Source organism: Ictidomys tridecemlineatus, chromosome 8 (genome assembly GCF_052094955.1).
Source record: "Ictidomys tridecemlineatus isolate mIctTri1 chromosome 8, mIctTri1.hap1, whole genome shotgun sequence".
Classification (NCBI taxonomy): domain Eukaryota; kingdom Metazoa; phylum Chordata; class Mammalia; order Rodentia; family Sciuridae; genus Ictidomys; species Ictidomys tridecemlineatus.
The window spans coordinates 109,088,838-109,107,043 of record NC_135484.1 but is presented as its reverse complement, the minus strand read 5'-3'; the positions used below and the strand labels follow the sequence as shown (position 1 = coordinate 109,107,043).

Here is an 18,206-nt window from a genome sequence, read left to right as displayed (position 1 = left end):
CTCTGCCCTGCTTGTTGCCATGGCTTGCTGCCTCTAGCTCATCAAGTTTCTTCATTTGTTCTGTCTCAGATGTGGGAATTTGATTCAGTCTCCTCATCTTTCTTGGCTAAGCCATATCATATGTGACTGACTGGCCTATTGGCCTAATGACTTTGGGTCCCATGTCAACCTGGTCCAGTTAGCTGGGAGCAAGGGGACAGTCATTGTAAAGGGAAAAGAGGCCTGGGGATGTAGTTCAGTGGTAGAGCACTTGCCTAGCAAGGGCAAGGCCCTGGGTTTGACCCTCACACCACACAAGGGGGCCAGGTTTTGCCAACAGTAGGGCTGTGGACAGGGCTCTTTGACAGTGTGGGGATAGACAGCGTTCTGAAGCTTGGCCTATCCGTTGTGGATCTCTTTCCTACAGCCTAGACTTTCAAACATCTGACCTAATGGAGAAGAGCAGGCTCCAGATGGTTGAGCAGGTGCATTTTGCTGTATCTGCACGAAGACAAAGAGCACACACAACAAAATTGTATTTTGATTGCACCAGTTCTGTTCTTAAAAGGAGCCATTTCAAAAGATTATCTCTTACATAAAAGAAACAGTCGGGCCCTTTTATGGCTGTTTTATGTAGGGATATCTGTGATCAGAGATCCCATACAGGACTCGGGGTGTAGCACAAGGGTACTACTTGCCGGGCATTTGCAAAGCCCAGGGTTCAATCCCTAGCACTGCAAAAATAAGACAAAGATCACTTAACCACTCATTTAGGAATGTGTTATTCAATTTCTTAAAATGTCTAATTAGGGTTAGTTTTTGTCAACATTAAAATTCATCCACATTTCTAGAACACATACAACTCAGCGGACTGGCTGTCGCTGAGGAAGGCAGACTGGGAAATCACGGAACACCGAATTGATTTGAGGTTGTCCCCCCTGCCCCCCAGCATACCTGGAAGACTAGAAAGGTAGTTAACCAATAGTTATTGGGCATCTGCTGTAAATTGCTGCAAATGTGTGGGTGAAGGTGAGGAAGTTCAGAATATTAAGAAAGCTTGAACTTTTGCTCTTCCCAACAGTGAATCTGGATCAGTTCCCAGGTACCTGTTTGTTCTTTCTGGATATTAATTTTTTTTGCAGTGGCCGGGTGAGGTAGCACACGCCTGTAATCCCAGAGGCTGAGAGGCAAGAGGATAGCTAGTTCAAAGCCAGCCTCAGCAAAAGTGAGGCACTAGGCAACTCAGAGGGACCCTGTCTCTAAATAAAATAAAAAATAGGGATGGGGATGTGGCTCAGCAGCCAGGTGCCCCTGAGTTCAATCTCAGGTACCCGCCCCCTCCACCAAAAAAAAGCAAACACACATTGATTTGCAAATCCACATATAAAATGGAAATAAATCAGGGCAGACATGAATGCTGTGGCTTATTGTAGACTCCTATAGGTAATACTGAGCTTGAACAATACTAGTTAGAGTATGTCACATCTTCAAGTGGCCCATCCACTGCTTGAGGAGCAGAAATGTGCATCCTGGTTTCTGGAGTAGGGCTGGAGGGGGGTACTTCAATGAGAATGAAATGTTGACCAGCCGGCCTCTCAAATCTGTGTCAACATAAACCAACTAGCGCTTATTCGGCATTGAAAAGTCATTCCAGTGGCTAGAAAAAAGAAATATTTAAGCCAAATGAAACTCAGAAAGATAATATTTTATTTTCAGAGCAGCTGATGCAATATTGAATCAGGTTTTCACAAATAAATAGGACAGCATGTATTTGGTTACATTTCTATTTTGATGAATGCCCGTCTCTAGGAACTGTAATAAATTTCTAAGGTAAATGACTGAAACTGAAGTAAAATTCTCCTGGTTCTCTTCCTGAAAAAGTATTGTGATAATTTTAAAAAATGCTTAACACTCAGGTGGGGAAACAACCTACAATGCCCCAGTTATTATTATTATTAAGGAATGCACCTTTTTAGGACAAGTCTATAAAACATCTTTATTTATTTGTTACATATGATGTTTAAATATAACTTTGCTTTCAAGCTTCAAACTTTTTTAAACCCCTGGTAAAATAAGACTTTTGGTTCACCTTAACAAAAACTGACCTAGGAAGAAACATTTTTAGCAAAATGTTATTATAAAATTCACTAGAAAATACTGTCCTCTTTTTGCCAAAATGTTACATAAAATCCTTATTAAAAATACACACATTACAAAAGAAAAATTATGAATATGCTATACATAGTGCTTTGATATGGACCAAGGGACCTGCATTCTGGGAAAATACAGTTAAGCACACTGAATATTAAGATGTCAACTGATAATAGTGCAAACCTGAATAAGTTACATCCCGATATGGAAGGCATGCAAGTCATCTGTTGAGAACAGAACATAAAGAAGCCAGAACAGGAAGCAATCACAGCCGCTATTTAAAAATGTTTTCATTTTTATTACATTAATTTTTTTCAAAAATACTTTTCTTTACAATAGAACTCCTAGAAAATATTTACAACCTTCCTCTAATAAAATATAACAGCAGTTAAATATATTTGAAAATAAGATGGGTTTTTCCATAAAATATATCTGTTAACTTTTTATATACAAGCTTTCTCAAAGAGGTCTAAATTCACTAATGAAAAACCATCTGATAGTAAACAGTAACCGTGTTGAAGACATTAACCATTAGGAAGAAAAGTTCTTTGGGGTGGGTGGGTGGGGGACGCAAAAACACAATACATCCATGCAGGCAGATCATTCCAGAAAAAAAAAAAGTAAGTGCAATATATTATACTAGGAAGTCGATTCTTTGATAGTCAAGAAATACTAATTCAGGTATTTGAACTGTCTCATTAAGGAGGAGTTCTTTGGTTATTTCAAGTCCAAGATCCTTACCCTATACTGCATGGAAAATTAAAATTAAATTGTGCATTATATTTTTTGCTGTGACAACTCAGTTTATTTTTAATGTTTAAAACTGGAACAGCCGAGCAAGTCTCCAAATAGAAGGGATACATTTGCTTTATAAACATTTTTCTGGGCATTTGGTCTTTTGATAAGCTTCTACAGACCCAATGGCAGAAACCATTCCAGGCTCACCCTCAGACCAGAAGGAGGTCACTTCAAGATCTGCTGATGACATGACAGTTGCAATGGTTCTGTAATAACTCTGCCACCAAGCTGGTGCCTGATGCCCAGGCAGTTCTTAACTCAGAACTGCTTAGATAAAACAACAGGATAGATTAACCTGTTGAAATGGCAGCAAACAAAGCAGTTTTTTTTTTTTTTTCCTTAAAGAGGAAGGAAATCTCCAAGACATCTTCTCTGAAAACAGAATGCTGGAAATGAGAAAATCTTTGTATTTTTCTTCTGTCTGTGGCTTTCCTGAGATTCAGAAACCACTGCCTGTGTGGGGCTACGACAGGTCACAGTGGGCCCCCGTGAGTGTGTGCTAAATGTTTTTGCAAAGTCAAATTTAAAGGATGCTCAGGTCCTGTCCTCATGCCTCTGCTGATTTTCTGTCTGATGTCCAGCTATTACTGAGCCAGCAAAGTGGCCCAGAGTGACAGCCACCTTTCTGTGGAGCTGGGTAGCTACCGAGGGAGGGGAGAGGCCTGAGAACACCTGCTCCAGAGGTCATGTGGCATTAACACTGAAAAGGGGCCAAGAGGAGCAGATCCCCTCCTTGCCAGGGCTAAGTCCCGGTCTGACTTTTGCGCTAATAGTGGGATGGGTCAGTCTGACTCAGTTCAATAGCCCGGATGTTGACATTTTTGAAGGATTACAAAGTTTATTGCCTTCAAGTACAAACAGCAACCCTGCTGACAGGGGCAGGAGGAGGCAGAGCAAAGTCAAGCAGCTTTGTGAAGTCTCGAAGTGCTTTGGTAAGTGACTTGTAATGAATACATTCATTGTTTGAATGCAAACATTGAAGCAAAAGTGTATCTGAAACTATTTTTGTTGGCCTTCCAAGCTACTTCCTTCCTATTTGAAATCATGACCTGTTAGAAAACCCTCTCTTAGCTGGTATCTAGGGAAACTTCAGTCCAGCAGACACGAATTACAGCAAATTCCCAGTGAGTATTGTTTTCATCGATCTTTCAAGTGGCACAAAGTAATTTCAGAACTCCACTAACCGTGAACAGCATTGCAAAAAGAATAGGTTCTTCTGATCTATTTTTTTGGTGGAGGAAAAAGAACAATTCCTGACAGATCTGAACAGAAAAATAACTCTTGGTGGGAAAAAATGGCCCAAGGCCCCAGCATGAAGAGCTCAGCCTGCTTCACACACACACGCACACACATACACGCACACGCACACGCATGGCAAGCTTTGGGATAGAAGGCAACCAGGATGGTTGACATCTGAAAGCAACGGAACAGGATGCCAAGTCCATTCCCTGCTGGGAATGATCTTGTGAGGATGTAGCCCAGATGAAACACCTCTTAAAGATAGTTGTGCCAATTATTTATTCCCCCAACCTCCCCAACAATTAAAAAAAAAAAAAAAGGAAAAGAAACTGGATTTTTTTTTTCTAAACCTGAATAAAACGACCACTTTTTAAACAGGTAGTTTAAAAGGGTTACAAAACAAGCGGGCAGTCCAGGTTTCCTGATTAATAAAGACTGAGGCAGTGGGTTCTCACTGTCTCTAAGCAACAAACAGGGCTTTAGAGTTCCGCGTCACCCTGAAGCAAAACTGAATCTTGGTCATCTAAGAGAAGATCGGTGTCCACGACCTCAGCCTCTTCCATGACGCCTCCCAGCTGCTGGACCACGTCGTCATCGAGGGTATCTGCATCCTTGATGGGCTTGATCAGACCCAGCTGGTCCAGAGGCAGGAGCCCTGGCGTCCCCACCGACCCCGTAGTCCTCTCGATTGTGGCTGCCATTTCTGCTGCGAAAGCTGCCTTCTGAGCCTTTTGCCTCTGCTGCTCCTCCTGTTGCCTGTGAGTTTTCATGTGTGCATTTCGGCTTTTGATCTTGAAGAAGACTCTAAAAATGAAGAAAAAGCAGCATGTAAAATTTACAAGAGATCCGAGTTCCTGGAGATCCCAGTTTCCTATGGGGAATGGGGGTGCAGGTTGGACATCTGGCTTGGGGTGGCTTTGACAGAGTTCTAGGACATTCTCTTGCTGTGGCCTACTACCTCCTTTTCCTCCTCTCCAAGCATTAGAGGAAGAGGAATGGGAACAGGAGCACACTGATGGCATGATTAGGCTCCTTCCCAGGACAATGCCCGAAGCCTTTGAGAAGGACTTTGGGTCCTTCTGGGGTCTGGAACAGTGCTCTTTCTCCTCCTTCAGCCTCCTTGCCTCCACATCACTAACCATGCCCTCTCCAACAAAGAATCCCCAGATCATACTCTCGAGCTCTGAGAGTCCCCATCATAAACAACCCAACATCTGCCCTGGCCTCTGTCCCCGTTCTTCTGGTTAGGGTAGTGGAAGGATCTTTCTGCACATACTTGGTGCATCCCCCTTTCTCTCCTCTGCCCTCTCCAATCAACCTCTTGTTTTCTCCACTTCAACCTGACTGTCCATCTCAAGGTCACAGGGAACCCTGTACGGTCAATTTCAGTGGTCTCACTTCTGTCTTCTTGATGTTTGACTTCTGAGCTGTATCGACACGTCTTTTCATTGAAAACCCCTTCTTATTGGCCATCATATATAATTTTCTACTAAGATTAAAAGTGGGGGTGATTATGCCCTCCCAGGCAACACTGGGCAATGTCTGGAGACATTTTTGGTTGGGGAAAGAGTTCTTCTGACATTAAGCGGACAGAGGCTAGGGATGCAGAAGAAGCCTGTTCCCCAGCAAGTAATTACCATATGCAGATGTCAAGAGTGCTAAGGTTGAGAAGTCCTAGGATAAAAGGATAGCCATCATATTTGGGGGGTTATTCTTAACCAGAGGCCTGCAAACTATGGTCAGCAGAACAAATCTAGCCTATTTTTTTAATAAATAAACTTTTAACACAATGCAGCCATGTGGATTTTTTTGTTCTGTTTCTGGCTGCTTTTGTGCTACCAGGGCAGGGCTGAGTAGCTGATGCACAGACAGAATGGTCTGTAAGGCCTAATGTATTTACTATCTGGAACATTTTCCAGAAAAAAGTTTGCCCAGAAGGGAGACTATGTTTATGAATAGGGTACATAAGTACTCTATTATTATTATTATTTACTTCCAAGTTCATGAAGGATAAACAAACAAACAACAAACCCAAAAGCCTGATTTCTAAAGCCTAAGTTAAACAGGGTTGATGAATTCCATTTAGACATAATGAAAATTGTTTAATGTAATAAACATAATTCCAGGAACTAATGGAGGCATCTGTGAACATTTACTTAATATCATTCCCAGGATGGAAAAACCACAAAAAGTAGTTCTATTTTCCATAAATTTTAACTGGACTTTTGGTAGAAAAAGAACCCAAGCAACATAAAAATGAGGAATGTTTTAATCATGCCACTGAAAGACAGTCATAAAGCATGAAATACAGGTTGAATATCTCTTATCAAAAGACTTGGGCCCAGAATTGTTTCAGATTTTTGAGATATATATATTAAATATTTGTATATACATAAGAGATATCTTGGGAATGGAACCCAAGTCTAAACACAAAATTCATTTGTTTCATATATACCTTACGCACATGGCCGGATGGTATTTTTATACAATAATTTTTAACGATTTTGGATTTCAGAGTTTCAGACTAGGTATGATCAATCTGTATGAATTTTTGTTAAAGTGTCCTTTGTCTCCACCTGGTGGAATAAGAAGTTATAACCTGTTTGAACGGAATAAGTGGAAGGTATGGGCTTCTCTCAGAGGGGATGGCAAGACTCCACTGTCCCCACACTTCTACTCTTAGACAAGTGGGAGAGAACTGAGCTTGGGGTGGTGTAAGTGGTGTAACCTTCTTCCAAGCAAATAAGCATGATGATCAGTCTGTGGACTCATTCAATCTGTAGCTCCCTCAATGTGTGTGTGTTGGGGGTTGGGGGGAAAAGATGACATCATTTCCATGCTTTGAAAGCACAGAGGGGGAGACCAACACCTAAATCCTCCTCTCCCATCCCTGGCTCCACAAGGGGTAAGGGAGATATGGGTCCAGTGCCCTGTAGTGGGTGCCCCAGAACCGAATTAGGTTTACACAGAGGCAGCTTGGCCTAGAGGCTAAGCACACAAGGCTGGGCCAGACAGCGTGCTTTGTACCCCAATGTGGCCTAAACTTTCCGTGCCTTAGTTTCAGCTTACTAAGAGTGACTAAGAACACCTGCCTCATAAGGTATTCTAAAGAGTAAATGAGTCAATACATGCAAAAATTCTTTAAAATAGTGCCAGGCAAATAACGAGGACTGACTGATTGATGGCAGCTACTATAATGCTGCCGGATACATTCTGTGAGGATGTGGAGGGAGAGGTCTCCAACTGGCTTTACTTATGTAACTAGAGATGCTTTCTTGGCAATTTCAGCCTCATCCTGATTGGTGTCTCTCTAGGTGACATTTCTTGTGTTTGAGGCATTGGAGGTTATGGGAAGAGAAACTCAGTGAGGCTCCTGAAAGATCGGCATGACCATGAAATGCCCTCAAGTCACTCACTGGGAAGGAAACTGGAACTCTCCTAGAATTCCATGAGAGAACTATGCACCTTACCATCAATGATATTTTCTTCCTAAGGTAAGCACACAAAGCAAACCAAAAGGAAAGAGTAACTGCAAGAACTCAGGCTGTGCCTATAGACTGGCTGGGTTCAAATCTTGGTTCTGTTCTTCACTGGCAGTGTGGCCTGAGGCAAGGCATTTTACCTAATTTTAAATCCTTATTTGTAAAACAAGGATAAAGATAGCGAATGCATCATATGAAGTTTCTGTGTGAAAACTGAGTTCATGTACATGAAGTAAGTACTCAGTAAAAGCTGTTTTTATTACTACCTACTGTCAAGTTTCCCCTTTAGTTGTTATAAACTATCCCTAAGAGGGCAGGGATAACAAATAGGTTTTATCCATGTATCAACTCTAATCAACTGGTTGTATAAACTTGAAGCATGATCATCAAAAGAATCTGAGGCTCTGTCTTAATGTGATAGCTGTGAGTGTGGTGCTTGATTAGTGATGTCTGCCCTGGGAACAGGAGCGAGCGGTGGTGGAAGGCATGTGATGTTTTGCCCACCTCTGCTATAGAGAGCTCCTGATTAGCTGTTCTGGAGCCATTCTCAAAAAACTTAGCGGGGGGGGGGCTGGGGATGTGGCTCAAGTGGTAGCGCGCTCGCCTGGCATGTGTGCGGCCCGGGTTCGATCCTCAGCACCACATACCAACAAAGATGTTGTGTCCGCCGAGAACTAAAAATAATAAATATTAAAAATTCTCTCTCTCTCTCCTCTCTCACTCTCTCTTTAAAAAAAAAAAAAAAAAAAAGAAAAACTTAGCGGGGATGCAAAGATAAGTGACATTAGTGAATACAGTTTGGGTATGCACGGAGAAAGTGGAAATTGGCATTCCACACTTTTCTGCAAAGAAATGAAGTTTGTCACTAGAGGTTTGCTCTCTGAAGATGTTTGTCCTTCTAGGACACCAGAATGGCCATTTTCTGAGTCAGAGAGACAGTTCACCTTACAGATTCTAAAGATGGCATGAAGGTGAGTTGAGACTCTAGGTTCTTCCTCTAGCTGATGAAACCTCAGACTGTGTTGGCCTGGCCCCTACAGAGCCATCATCCACTGTGGTTCAGACCTTGGTTCAAGTGCACCTACTTGCCACACTCCTTGCAGGGGAAGATGGTAGTGGGGTCTGTCTCGCCACTGGTGGTGCTGTGAGAAGGTGAACTCTTCACAGAGCAATACCCACTCTGGGTGCCGCCAGGCTTCTGCTTCCCAGAGGGGACAGCACCTCGAGTCTTGGTCACCTGGTTGGTGCCACCATGGATGCGCGCATGGCCATTCAGTGCCTGTCGGGAGCTGAACACCTGGGGAAGAAAGGGAGTGACATGACATCTACAGTCCTGAAAAGGAAATTAGGGTTATTAGTTACTCATTGGTAAAACAGTGATATATGAAACAGTGTCTAATGACAGGCACAAGCGTTTTATCTAAGCAAACTCTGGGCTTATGCCACAGAAAGCCAAGCTCAAATACCACAACCGCAAATGCTGTGCCAACCCACACCCCATCACTGTCATAATCTAAGAGGCAACGTGGCACATGTGTAAAGGACAAAGGCACCATCTCAAATTCAGGAAACTAGGGGTCTACATCCAGCTTGTCTTAACTCACAGGTGGCTCTGAGGCCATTTCCCTTTGGGACATCTCATTTTTTTTCCCCCATATGTAAAATGAGGGGGTTGGACCAGCTTTCAAACTTTTTTTTTTTTTTTGGCTAAAAGCCAATTCCTTCCTTTTTTATTAAAGAATTAGGTCTCACCCCAAACTCAGGTGAAAAGCAGAGATGCTCTGGCTGAAACGGAGCAGACCAGAATCCAGCCCACTTTCTCAGCCCTGTCTCTGTCCAGGAAGCTCTAGCGCCCCCAGGAAGAGTGGGAAGGACATTGATGAGGTGCTCTGGCACACTCTGTACCTTATGTATAGCCTCAATCAGTAGCCCATTGCTTAACCCCCTCCCCCAACCACCAGTGCAAGGGCTGGAACCCAGGACCTCATGTGCTGGTGCTTTGCCACTGAGCCACACCCCAATCTCAGAAGCCCATTGTTTAAGCAGTGTTTAAGACCCCCACATTTCAATTCAGGATAATACAAAGGGGAAGAATCTGCAAGTCTTTTTCAAGATTCCATAAAGCAGGGGTTGTAGCCTCAGCACTACGGATACCTGGGGCTGGGTGATTCTTCACTGTGGGGACTTGTCCTGTGCACTGCCAGATATTTAGCAGCACTTCTGGCCTCTACCCACCAGGTGCCAGTAGCACCTCCATAGTCCTGATGAAAATGGCTCCAGACATGGCCAAATGTTCTTGGGGGAATGGAATGTTCTTGGGTCCTCAGTTCAGGACCACTGCAATCCATACCCCTGAATCCCAAGAGCCTGGACTTCCAGCTTATGAAGGTTAACCGCTAACTGGGAAGCCCATCAAGCTGCCCAGCTCTAGGGGCTGCTCTGTGTTCATCCACAAGCTGTGTTTATTGTCTTACAGACAAAAACAAAATCTTATCACTGATTTGACAACTACAGCCTCTATTGTTATGCAAAGAAAAACACCAGCATGCTTTCCCCACTTTGATTTTAATAAGTCATTAAAAAATATCTATCTTGCTGAGCTTTTCTGATGGGGCTGAGAGTAAAAGATGACTTCCCGCTCAGTAAAAAATTTACGGTACACTCTAACTATGAATTGAGGAAGTATCCAATTTCTGAACAAATTCACCAAGAGATGTTGTCATTTAAAGTCACATCTTAATCATCCCTGAACTGAAGCTCTCCATACAAAATGGCAGTGACAGAGTGAAGAGATTGGGTCATTAAATAACCCAGATGGAAAGAAGTTGGCAGGTTCCATTCTCTTCACAGCTAATGCAAAATGTATACATTTTTAAAAAACTTTTTTCCTTAAATGTAAATCAATACATTTCTGCTTTAGGATATGAATATTTTAAAGACTGTTGCTTCTTTCATCTAAGTGACAGACTCAATAAGCAGCATTTGATACACTCTATATTAAACAAACATAAGACAAGAGCACTAACTTGAGGACAAGGGGCGTCACTGTAAAGGAACAGCATCCTCATTTTGGGATAATATCTCTAAAATTTGCCTGTCCAGGTATGCCCAGCTTTAAGAAACCTGATTTGGGAAAAGCTCCCCAATTTATACTAGTGGGGGAGGCAGGTGGAAACCTGAAGTCCAAAAGAACCTTTAAAATTTTCCTTTAAAATATGCATGGAGCCTTTGATGGTCTGGTGTAGCTTCTGTAAGGTCCTCCTTTAGTGCAGGGAATGAGTCTAGGTGGTTACACAGACTCCCTTTCAGGTGTTTGCATGATTAGTTTGCTAGGTCAATCTTTCTGTCCCCACAGAGTACAAAGACAAACTTTAGCTAAATCTTTATAACAACCTTCTCAAATTTCAAATTAGTGACATTTGAATTAGTAACATTTTATGGAATATGAGATGCAAAACCTTCCAGATAGGTAAAACTACAGGCAGTGGGGCAAGTAATTGCATTTATAAAAGGTTGATTCTGTCTGGAGGTGCCCTTGTTCATTTAAATGCATGCCAACAGGGCACGACCTTGGGTGACATGCAGCCCAGGAGGTTCAGAGGCACTAAGAAACCGTGGGCTTTCTGAAGGCCACAGCTTGCTTTGAAGTTTTTCATTTATTTATTTTTGCAGTACTGAAGATTGAACCCAGGAGCACTTTATCACTGAGATATATCTCCAGTCATTTTTAAATTTTGAAACAGAATCTTGCTGAGCTGGCCTCAAACTTGTGATCTTCCTACCCCAGGCTCCTGAACTGCTGGGATTATAGGCGAGCTCCACTTCACCTGGTTAGTTCTGTGTCTTTCTTTCTTTTTTTGTGTTGGGAAATAAACCCAGAACCTTGAACATTCTAGGCAAATGCTCTACCATTGAGCAACTTCCCTAGCCCTGCTACAGAGCTCGGAATCAGCCTGAGGACTGAATGTGTATGTATGTGGTATTGGGATTGAACCCAGAAGGCACTGTCACTGAACTACATCCCCAGGCCTTTTTATTTTTTATTTTGAGACAGGATCTTGCTAAGTTGCTGAGGCTGGCCTCAAACTTGTGATCCTTCTGCCTCAGCCTATCTAGTTGCTGGGATTACAGGCATGGGCCATTAAGCCAGGTTAGGGACTTCTTTTATGTCCTCTAACCATAGCATTATGCTTAACAAAAAATACATGCCATAAATATCTTGACTTAATGAATAAGAGAACTATGGCCACATGGAGTGGCCTCTACCAAATTTTCATTGCTCAAAGTATAGCCTTTCAAAAATGCATCATCTCTTACAGTTAGGGGCAGCTGCATGGCCCTCACTTGTTCCAGATCCCTGGACAACACAGACACTTACAGCCCCACAGTTGGGCATTTCACAGATGAAGGAGCCGGAGGGCTGGCCAAGGGCCTGCAGGGGTGGTCCCTCGGTGGGAGCCAGGACAGGGACTGGTGGTGGCTCCGGGGACTTTGGGGGTTCACTCTCTTCTTCTTTTGTGGATTTCCTGTCTTCCTCCAGGTCCTCCTCCTCTTCCTCTAACTCTTCTTCTTCTTCACTTGTCTAGTATTAATAAAAGCAAGAAGGGGACATCCCCACATAACATTTTTAGTGATGAACAGAATTTACAGATCAGTAGATCAGCAAGGGGCTGGTGCTGAGGCTGTGGTACTTTAAAAAAAATTTTTTTTTTTCCTGGTACTGGGGATTGAACCCAGGGGCACTTTTCCACTGAACCACATCCCTGGCCCTTGTTATTTTTAATTTTGAGACAGGGTCTTGCTAAGTTGCTGAGGCTGGGCTTGAACTTGTGAACCTCCTGTCTCAGCTTCCTGATTTGTTGGGATTACAGGCGAGTGCCACCATGCTCGGCTGCTGTGTCACTTTTTTCCACACAAGGAATGGCTGACAGAGCCCGTAGGGCTCAATCTCTGAAAGGCTGGTCTCTGGACACTTGGGAGTCTGAGGTCAAGGAAGTCTCCCTGCTGTGCTTTGGGTCCCCTCATCCCTTATACAAAATTATACTGTGGCAGAGAGGAGAGATTTCTTTATCTACAGATTCCCCTCCTTGTTGGGTATCATCAGACCTTACAAATGACTAAAACTCAGGTAGGCTGCCCTGCTCCTGAGGACCTCCTTCCCCTCCCAACAGTGGGAAGGGTGTCTCTGGAGAGAGACTATAGAGACCCATAATGATTTGATTTATAGGCTTTATATCATACTTCCAAGAGAGATGCCCAATTTGCCCTGTGATGCACAGAAAGCAGGCCTGGCTCAGAGCTCTCCTCCTCCATTCTTAACAGAAAATAGAATGAAAAGGAGAAAATGGAGGGGGGATTCCCTTTTATTTGTCATGTGCTTTTTCTTTTTTCTCTGGCTGCGGACTTGCAGAAAGGAGTGTATTCGATGTTTCTGTTTATTTATTATCTCCTTCCAGAGACATTTTATAAAATAAAAAGAAAAAAAATAAACAAGAGACATTTTCCATGAAAATGTATCCTCTTGGCTACTCTGCTCCTTCTCTACTTCAGAACAGGAACCACACAGAGAATTAAACAAAGTTCCCTCCCTGCCTCAAGGTTAATAAAAGAGCAAGTTCCCAGGGCAGCCTGGAGTGGGTGCCTGGCTGGTTGGGATGGGACACAGGGATCCAGGAGCCCCTCATTCAACCTCTCGCTTAACTATTCTTCTCTCTCTGTCCTTGTGGGGCGGGGCAAGGGCTGTGGCCCAGGGAAAAGGCATTCTATGTTATAGTCCCCTCATTTCAGCGTATATTTTACAGTTTACAAAAGTGTGCAGTAACAAGGGGCTGTGATATGTCACTGAATAGGCCGTAAACAGTCCTCCCATTTTACAAGGGAGGAGACGAAAGGCATGACGGGCTGCCTCTGACCCCAGCAGGTCATTTGTCCCTACCAGGCCCTCCTCACAAACCCACTGCTTAGAGCATATAGTCTAGTCTGCTTTTCCCTGGAGTGACATAACTGGTAAAACCATGATTCTTAGAACCCAGAAACTCAAATTTCCAAAAAGAATAATTTCTGAAGAGTAGCGGTACTCTGAGATCCAGTAACCACAAACATCCTCCCTCCAGTCGGTTTTGGGGTGTGTGAGAGAGAAAGACAATACCAGTCAATATGAGGTATCTAGCACTCTCTGACTGTTTCAGTATTATCCATTGGTAATTATCATGTATGTGCACATTTGAGATGATGTATTAACAAGGTATATTTAAGAAATGGTCCCGATTTTCTGTATGGTAATTAAGATTATTAAAGATTATATTTGCTGGAAGACTTCAATGAACACTGATGTTGGCCTTATACATTTTACAGAGTGGTGCATGATATAAGCTATAGGTCTCTTATGGGTACAGAACATGCAAAGGAGAGTTCACTGAGGTGGTCTTATTCCTATAGGAACCCACTATTTTTCAAACCCAGAATTTCTGGCAACACTATGTTATATGCAACTCTAAAGGTTTCCCCCATTTCTTTACACAACTGGGATTTTGTGATCTCAAATAGTAAGTGGACCAAGGTCTACAGTTTTGGCATTTAAAATGAATTAAATAATAACTTTTAATGAAAATGGTTTCATGGTTACTTGTTGTAATTATAATTTTCCCACAATGCCATTTTTTGGCTTAAAAACTCTTAGAAGAAACTCTCCATGTAGCCACAAAATTACGGACTAAATTATTCCGCACTGTGATTATGAATGCCTCAGGAATTTAGATAGGTTTTATTTCAACTGGCAATCTATACTAGTTCACAAAATGATTTATCATCGAGCCATATGGCCCAACAGAGTGACTAAGAGATGCAAAGATAGGAGGACAAAAATCCTAACATGTAGAACTCTGTATCAACAAGTTGGCCACTTTATGATGTATTGCAAAATGAAACATGTAGTAATATTCCCGAGTTAGAGGAAAGTGGTCAAATATAGGGTGGGGAGGAGGCTGTATATTTAATATGGTGCCCAAGCTTTGAGTACAAAAAGTATTTTTTACTTCTCAGGCATGCAAAGGAAATTCACATGATAAAAAATGTCAGCAACCCAAGTCTGCTCAGATAAAAATCTGAGTGTTATGGTCACTAGTGATAATGGTGACAAGGTATGGAATGCTTGTGCCAATCAAGCAACACACACATACACACACACACACACACACACACACTTCTAGTTCTCACAACAACCATGTAAAAACTCTTTTTTTAAACAAATGAGGAAATTTGCCAGAGAAGAAATTTTCCCAAGGTCACATGGCTGATGAACTGAGATTCAAAATCTTGCCTGTCTGATTCCAAAATCTCAGCCTTCTTCACCCTTGGTCCTGCCACAAATGTCCTCAGGGGGACACTGGTCCATCTGTAACTAGCCTAGAGATCCTAAACTCCCTAGCCATTGAAGCTAGCTGCTCCTGGCCCACTCAGGCTCCCTGCCCTTATACGAGGGTTGGTTTCCAAAGTCAATTAATTGCCTGGGATGGTTCCTTGGATTGTGTTGAGTTCTGGTCATAATCAGCCCCAGATATGCCCTGAGTGGGGAACATGAGCATGCGCAGGGGCAGGACGGTGTGGGTAGCATGCTTTCTTCCAACCTCCTTAACAGAAACCCACACCCCTATAACTCCTTTCTGCCTCCAAGGGAGGAAGGGCCTTGCAAGGGCTCAGGATGGAAGTCAAACCACCTTGGCTGACCTTGCTATGGTGACCTCCTGGCCTACTGAACAGCGATGGTTCCTTACAAACCCCTTAAGTCCTCAATAATTGGGCTCCTGAGCGTGTTCCTGTGCATTCCATCCAGGTGAGGGAAAATGCTCATCTGTTTTTTACTAAAACACTGAGGTTACATGAGCAGGAGAGTTGTCCCAGCTGTGCCAGACAGGCCGAGAGGACAAAGAGCAGGACCATGTCCTAGGACTGTGCCTCCCCTACCTTCCCAGCCTTCCCTTTCTTCATCTCTACTTGGCGAACTGTGCTTAGAAGCCTGACTGTGCCCATGAAAGAACTGGGAGCACCCTGCTGGCCTTATATCAAGATTTTCTTGTTTCTTTGGGCCTGAGTCATCTCTGCACATAAGCTTTTTGCTCTTCTTAAGCTCATCAATGAGGGTGTGGATGCTCCTGACCTGGCCTGATACTGACTCCTGGGGATTGAGCCCAAGAAGGTGTGGCCCCCTGGGCACTGTCTTAACCCCCACTCCTTCTCTGAGGCTACGTGCTGGCCTGGGCCTTTCTACCCACCTTTAAAGCAACACCAGCCAAGATGGGCCTCTGCCTAACATGTTCCTAGTGGCACCACTCTGTCAACATCCCACTGTTCATTCCACCTCCCCCAGGGAGTTCAGAGGGAATGTTGCTGTGAACCAGAGTGACTCCTATTTCAGAAAATGTTCACTCACTCACTGAATGGCTATTTATTGTTTTGGCAGTACCATAACTACACATTGTCCTAGGCATTTCTTAACACCCAAGTCTAAGAGACACCAATTTACCTTGGGAAACCATATCTATTGATTTTTGCCCTCTCCCAAAACATGACTCAGACAGAGCCCAGAACATTTCAGAATTGGAAGGGACTTTCCAAATCACTGAAATCACCTGCCCTCTTTTACAGGTCAGCAGGTCTACAAGTTAGGTCCTAGGTCTCCAAGGCCAAGCTTCTTTGTGCTTCCTTGTTTACTGTCTATTCTGCTCATTGGGAAAGCAATGCTGTATGACCCTAGGCAAGTCCTCCCTTTCTGGATCTCAACCTTCTGCCTGTGAAATGGTGAGGCTGGATGAGCATCTATATCTAAGACATTCTGGTTCTCAACTCATACTGCTTTTAAACAACCTTGGGGTTCAGGGTGAAGTTTCCACCTGTATATGTTGCATGTCCCAACCAGAATATATACTCTGAGAGGTGGGTGGAGAGAAGGCAGATACCATTTAACCTCCTTGCTGTTTACATCCATACTTGTTACTGTTTACCTTGTGGGGACCAACAGCTTTTAGTTGACTGAACTAGAGGAGGCCACCCTGTTTTTTGGAACGTTCGGCTACAGATGAGCAAGAGGATATTCTGTTATGACTTCACAACTTAAACAAAAGCCCTGGTCACAGGAAATCCTGAATATGGAATACTGCCACTTCTGATTTTTAAAATGGCAACACCAATCTAATACGCAGTTCTCTTATTTTCTCTGACATTTGGGCCCACCAATAAATGTATCTATGCATGTGTATTCCACAAGCTAGGATCAATTCTTAGCTAAAATGCATTATGAGCCCAAGTGTTTTTATACTTCTCTAAGAAAATTTGCATCTGACTGTTCTTAAGTATTCCACAAGGGACTCAGGCTCCAACAACACACTCACCAACTGGGTGACCATGGCCTCCTCACTTAAACTCCATGTCTCACTCTCCTACCTTACAGAATTGGTATTAGATAAATTGTATTGGATTAGATGAATCAATAATATCTGCAAAGTGTCTGGCACAATGCCAAACACACAGAACATGCTGTTTAAATTGCTGTTAAAGAAAATAACCCATATATGTGCTAATAATACTACTGGGCACAACTGGGACTAAGAATATGATTATAAATATTCACATAGTGCATGAATCCCAGACACTCTGTAGATGGTGATAAAGACTATAGTTTAGTAATTTGTTCTAAGACATAATTTTACATACACATACATGATAGATAAGATAATGTTTTCCACAAAGTGGGGAAAGGAGATTTCCTCTGGATATGGATGCAGAGAAGGAGTTAGTTTATAAGGATCTCAAGTGATAGTAATTACCAAAGCCACACACAATAAAGGTTCAGAGACTGCTTCCATCTTAGGTCTTTAGTATGTACTTAATTTTAATATGCAGAAAACTTTAGATTGTCTGCTAATGAAGGAAATCAAGGCCAGGGTTAAATAATGATGGAAAGATTGAGATTATCCACACACTGCTACCCACTTCTGTCTGACTTATCTTCATGGCAAAGCCGAACCAAACCTAGCCACTAACTAACCTGGGGGTGGGGTGGGAGTGGGGCCAGCAAGGCAGCAACTGACTTAGTCGCCTCACTCACCACACAGTCGTCGATGATTTCTGCCAGTCGTGTCCGGTGTTTCCGCCCTAACCGCATTATCTTCTTCCACGTATAGTAGTACTCCACGCACTGAGCCACCGTCTTCGACTTCACCTGTCAGGAGAGTGCGTTTGAGATGAGCTCCAGCAGCGGGGAAGCTTTTTTGAATATTTGGTTTTGTTCAGTCACTAACAGGCTTCTACATTCAATAAACAATGAATACACCAAAAAGTGTCTCTCGCATACCTGATCTCACTCCTCACCCCTGCAACTCTAGTAGCCCCTCCTAGTTCCTTGGGTACAATTCCAGAATTTTCTTTATGTAGGTACCAATAAGTGCAAATCTGCATTTCTCCCTCCATACCTTTCCTGACAAGAGGTAGCAAACACACTGGAGGTTTTTTTTTTACAACTTGATTGCTTTCAAAATGACACTTGGAGAGTTTTAGAGATCA

General features: G+C 43.0%; 1 protein-coding gene across 20 annotated transcripts in view; it reads right to left on the bottom strand.

Moving 5' to 3' along the window:
- Window positions 1–1,663: 1,663 nt before the first annotated feature.
- Trerf1 (transcriptional regulating factor 1) overlaps window positions 1,664–18,206 on the bottom strand; it is a 214,395-nt gene continuing 197,852 nt past the window's right edge. For 17 of the 20 annotated variants that reach the window (XM_040282664.2, XM_078020010.1, XM_040282658.2 and 14 more), the window contains 4 exons: window positions 17,752–17,865; window positions 12,028–12,231; window positions 8,735–8,982; window positions 1,664–4,971 (listed from right to left, as the gene is read on the bottom strand). In XM_040282664.2, the coding sequence (XP_040138598.2) occupies window positions 4,647–4,971; window positions 8,735–8,982; window positions 12,028–12,231; window positions 17,752–17,865 (891 nt within the window). In that variant the 3' untranslated portion in view covers window positions 1,664–4,646. The remainder of the gene's footprint in view (window positions 4,972–8,734; window positions 8,983–12,027; window positions 12,232–17,751; window positions 17,866–18,206) is intronic. The other 3 variants (XM_040282676.2, XM_005318685.5, XM_021721910.3) reach the window with 1 other exon arrangement.